This window comes from Panulirus ornatus, chromosome 9 (assembly GCF_036320965.1).
Source record: "Panulirus ornatus isolate Po-2019 chromosome 9, ASM3632096v1, whole genome shotgun sequence".
Lineage (NCBI taxonomy): Eukaryota > Metazoa > Arthropoda > Malacostraca > Decapoda > Palinuridae > Panulirus > Panulirus ornatus.
In genome coordinates, this window is record NC_092232.1 from 57,799,300 (window position 1) to 57,804,959 (window position 5,660).

General features: G+C 41.7%; 1 protein-coding gene across 1 annotated transcript; it reads left to right on the forward strand.

Moving 5' to 3' along the window:
- The first annotated feature begins 1,933 nt into the window (after positions 1 to 1,933).
- On the forward strand, positions 1,934 to 2,671 carry LOC139750076 (uncharacterized). Its single transcript, XM_071664411.1, has one exon. It carries the CDS (start codon positions 1,934 to 1,936, stop codon positions 2,669 to 2,671), a length of 738 nt encoding a protein of 245 aa, XP_071520512.1.
- Positions 2,672 to 5,660: the final 2,989 nt, after the last annotated feature.

Here is a 5,660-nt window from a genome sequence, read left to right on the forward strand (position 1 = left end):
GTTCTATGAAGATGTGCATTTATACGTGCTTTGTTAACCTCTCTCTCTCTCTCTCTCTCTCTCTCTCTCTCTCTCTGGAGGTTTGTATGTTCTATGAAGATGTGCATTTATACGTGCTTTGTTAACCTCTCTCTCTCTCTCTCTCTCTCTCTCTCTCTCTCTCTCTCTCTCTCTCTCTCTCTCTCTCTCTCTCTCTCTCTCTCTCTCTCTCTCTCTGGAGGTTTGTATGTTCTATGAAGATGTGCATTTATACGTACTTTGTTAACCTCTCTCTCTCTCTCTCTCTCTCTCTCTCTCTCTCTGGAGGTTTGTATGTTCTATGAAGATGTGCATTTATACGTGCTTTGTTAACCTCTCTCTCTCTCTCTCTCTCTCTCTCTCTCTCTCTCTCTCTCTCTCTCTCTCTCTCTCTCTCTCTCTCTCTCTGGAGGTTTGTATGTTCTATGAAGATGTGCATTTATACGTGCTTTGTTAACCTCTCTCTCTCTCTCTCTCTCTCTCTCTCTCTCTCTCTCTCTCTCTCTCTCTCTCTCTCTCTCTCTCTCTCTCTCTCTCTCTCTCTCTCTCTCTCTCTCTCTCTCTCTCTCTCTCTCTCTGGATGTTTGTATGTTCTATGAAGATGTGCATTCATACACGCTTTGTTAACCTCTCTCTCTCTCTCTCTCTCTCTCTCTCTCTCTCTCTCTCTCTCTCTCTCTCTCTCTCTCTCTCTGGAGGTTTGTATGTTCTATGAAGATGTGCATTCATACGCGCTTTGTTAACCTCTCTCTCTCTCTCTCTCTCTCTTTGTATATATATATATATATATATATATATATATATATATATATATATATATATATATATATATATATATATATATATAAACAAAATTATGGACATACATAGAAGATATTCCATCTGATTTTTTTGTTGTTTAATTCTTTTCGTTTAGGTGTTATTTGTTGGACTTTCTAGGTCTTCTTATTTCTGTTTTTTTTTTTCTTTTTTTTTCTCTTTTTTTTTTAATTTTCCAAAAGACGGAACAGAGGGGGCCAGGTGAGGATATTCCAAAAAAGGCCCAGTCCTCTGTTCTTAACGCTACCTCGCTAACGCGGGAAATGGCGAGTAGTTTAAAAAAAAAAGATATATATATATATATATATATATATATATATATATATATATATATATATATATTTTTTTTTTTTTTTTTTTTTTTTGCTTTGTCGCTCTCCCGCGTTAGCGAGGTAGCGCAAGGAAACAGACGAAAGAGATGGCCCAACCCACCCCCATACACAATGTATATACATACACGTCCACACACGCAAATATACATACCTATACATCTCAATGTACACATATATATACACACATAGACACATACATATATACCCATGCACACAATTCACACTGTCTGCCTTTATTCATTCCCATCGCCATCTCGCCACACATGGAATACCATCCCCCTCCCCCTCATGTGTGCGAGGTAGCACTAGGAAAAGACAACAAAGGCCCCATTCATTCACACTCAGTCTCTAGCTGTCATGCAATAGTGTCCGAAACCAAAGCTCCCTTTCCACATCCAGGCCCCACATAACTTTCCATGGTTTACCCCAGACGCTTCACATGCCCTGATTCAATGCACGTCATCCCCGGTATATATATACATATATATATATATATATATATATATATATATATATATATATATATATATATATATATATATATATATATATATATATATATTGTGTGTGTGTGCCCTATACTATATTTTTGAATCTGAGGTACCCAGTTACAGGAAGCTTCACTATATTTCTGCACTTCTGGGATAAGAAAGTTTACTTCGTCAATCAAAACACGAAGGAAAGCACCAACTCGGTATCTCTAGCGTTACAATATCAGAGTTTACCAGGTCAACCCAAACCCCACAGAAGACACTACTCTCAAAATGACTGTAATTCAGAGAAGAGACGTGGAAATTCTCGTCTCCCAAGCACAGGTGGTCTTGGGTGCTGGGGGGAACGGGAAGGCCTTCCTTGTTCCGTGGCAGGAGGAAAGAGCCGTGCTGAAGGTCTCTCACAAAGCTGAGGATAACAAACTCATGCAAGAGGCCCAACACATGGCTCACCTTGAAGGAGCCGGAGGTGTCCCTAGGCTTTATGCTACCTGCGAAAACCCACCGTCCATTGTGATGAGCTACGCGGGCCGATCGACTCTCGAGGATGTCTTGAGGGGCAACAATCCACAAGGTCGCTTCGATCTCCTGCAGCTGGCACTGTTGGTTGGACACAGACTGCAGGAGATGCACGACAAAGGGATAATCCACAATGATCTGAAGAACGATAATGTGATCGTGAGCGGCGATCCTCAGGCGCCCCAAGTGAGCATCATTGATCTGGGGTTTGCCTGTGTCGAACACCAGAACCTGGGCCTCAACTCCTCTCCTGGTATATGCCTATGGATTGCGCCAGAGGTGAGGTCTGGCCAACCCAGCACCACGGCGTCTGACGTGTACTCCTATGCTTTCCTCCTGAGTCAGGTTATCAAACAAGTTTACCGGAGTCGCCGCTCACGCTTGGCCACTATTGTCAAACAGGCTAAAAAGGAGGATCCCTCTGCTCGACCCACATTGGACCTTATTATGAAAGACTTGCAATATGCCATCGACAGGAGTTTGGCGGCATGAAGGAATGTCCAGAATGTCCAGGCCGATAAACCTTTGCTGACGACATAGCCAATATATATATATATATATATATATATATATATATATATATATATATATATATATATATATATATATATATATATATATATATATATATATATACAAACTACATTGCAACTTACATATAAAAAGAATCATCAAACTTCACTATATTAACTTTACTATATTTGAATATAAACAAGGTCTAACCGAGGTTACTTGGTTGAGCAAAACGTGAGAATATCATCAACTGGCCCTCCAGCCCTGGGTTGAAATTGTCGTTCTGACGTATCTCGAGTTCAGTGCTGATACAGGACCATTGATTATAGGACTATCTTGTTAGTCTGTGTAACTTCGCCTGACCCGATCCACGTCTTCAATGGCTTTCTGTTACTACAAACGGGATTACAAAGGAAAGGCTTCCTTTGTTAGTTTCATGAATACCTTCGTTCAAATGAAGGGAAAGACTATTACTATGAAGCGGTACCTTATCAGCAGGAAAGAGCTGCAGCAACGGTATGAAAGTTACTGCAAGATACATAACGAGCCCGTGGCTTCCAACGTAAACATCGGCCGCCATTTGGGTTCACTCGGCATCATGTGTGACACCAAGATTGGACCCGTTGGGAAACAGGAACGATACTATTCTGGTATCATGTGGCTCGATGGCGCAGGATCACCAACTGAAATGCAAAGAAAATGGAGAAAGCCGCCCAAACGTATCATGAAGGCCGTGCAAGAGAAGATCGAGAGGAATCGGTTGAGAGACGATATCGCTCACAGTATATTGAAATTTATACCCAAGACTTCCCCTGATCTCCAGACACAGCCAGTCACAGAGACCACCAGCCCCGCTTCCCAGACACAGCAAGTCACAGAGACCACCAGCCCCGCTTCCCAGACACAGCAAGTCACAGAGACCACCAGCCCCGCTTCCCAGACACAACAAGTCACAGAGACCACAAGCCCCGCTTCCCAGACACAGCAATTCACAGAGACCACCAGCCCCGCTTCCCAGACACAGCAAGTCACAGAGACCACCAGCCCCGCTCTCCAGACACAGCCAGTCACAGAGACCACCAGCCCAGTCCCCCACACAGAGCCACAAGATCCTGATATTGAGGAAACAAATCAATTTCTCGATGATTTTTTGCTTTCACTGGAGAAGAACTGATGAGTTCCTTATAGACAAGACAAAATAATAAAAAAAGAATCTATATAAGTTCACTTATGGAGTGAGATCTTTGACGGAGCTGTGCTGCCTATAGCACAGTCTACCAAAGGGTGATCTTTGGTGTCGTGCAGTAAACTCATGAGGGCGGAGTCCGGCTACACTTTCTTTACCGAGGAAAAGATCTCTGCACTAATAGACAACTGTCCTAGCAACACTTATATGAGATGAATAGATGGATGCTCTAATGATCGAAAATATACAAGTGTTAGAGGACTGACAACTATATACATTCGGTTAGCCAATCTTCATATGACTGGGGCTATTGTTCCCTCTGATTGATTCATTTTTCAAGATTAAGGAAAGTTATAATAAAAATATTGTATTGAGTTTCTCCGTTGGCGTCAGGGTAAACACCCATCCCCCCCGAAGCTTGGTTACCTTTCCGTGGTGGGGGGGACTTCATGGATTGGGCAGTAGCAACCATCGTTGGTTGCTTCTGTTCAATCCATGAACGAAAAACCAAGCATCTTGAACGTAATTGTCGTATAAATTCACTTGGTGTCAAAACTGACGCGAAAGTGGTTGTCTCAATTTTGTCAGAAATGTTTGTGCGTTTCGGCCTGATGGCGGGAGTCGGTTTGGCGCTGTGGTCATGAGGGAATACGAGGAAGATTGGCAACCGTCCCAGAAGTAGCTACAGTGAGGCCCAGCAGCTGTCCCTAATACTGTGGAAGGCACTCATGTAAGGTGTGCAGTGAGGCGCAGCAGTAACAAGGGAAACGGACAACCAAAACAGCAATCTTGATCATCAGGAGGCTATCCAATGCTCAGAGTAGATAAGGACGATTATTGTATGGCTTCGCTCAGAGGATGAAAATCTTAGCCGTGAAAATCAACAAGTAAAATAACTAGTAGTTAGTGGTAGTGAAGTGGAATTACCGCATTTCTGTGGTCTTAATAGTAAAACGAAACTTTTCGTTTTCTCCATCAATCTAGAGGTGTAGACCACCATCCTTAAGGTTGTAAGGTAATGGTAACTTACAAGGTTATGACCTCAGCAAATTTGTGATGGAAAGTGCAGGAAATGTGGTAATGTATATAATCTAAATGATATAGTTGTATAATAAATGTGTACTAAAATTTTGTCTTCTCTGTTCCCGTTCATTAATTCAAATACAGGTAAGTTTTCTCTCTAACGAGGTGGGATAAGCTACGTGCACTCGGCTTGTAAATGTGGTGACTTTCCCTTCATTACCACAATGTTGTGCTGAACTGAAGATGTAGAATTCCGTAGACGAAACTAAGATGGAAATCAATCTACATCAAAAATTGAACGTATGCATCTTTAGATGGACATAAAACAAACGGACGGAGGGGCACACTGGAGCAAATGAATTTCAATATCACCACTTAAAGTAGGCCTTTCAACTAGTTGTGGCTTTAAAGCAAACTTTTTCTAGCCAAGGTTTAGTTAGCACCTAAACTAATCCCCACGACCTTACCTTAAGAAATATTTTCAGAAGGTACTGTCTGAACATATTTCTAAGGTAAGGTCATTTAGGTTTGGTTTAGATGCTACCCTAACCTAGGCTAGAAAAAGTTTCCTTTGCTTCAGAGCCCCAACTACGTAGACGGGCTATTGTTGATATTAAACAGTAACAGGAAGAAGATAAAACTGAGATGAAATGAATAAAAATATAGAATGGGTCAGTTGAAAGTTGAAGTATTTGCTAAATACAGTTTTTGACAGATGCAAATGCATCCTAAGGTCAGTCACTTAACTCACAATGTTGA

Bases quoted from the DNA above. Each gene is read 5' to 3' on its own strand.
- LOC139750076 (XM_071664411.1), top strand. From the start codon at position 1,934: ATGACTGTAATTCAGAGAAGAGACGTGGAAATTCTCGTCTCCCAAGCA.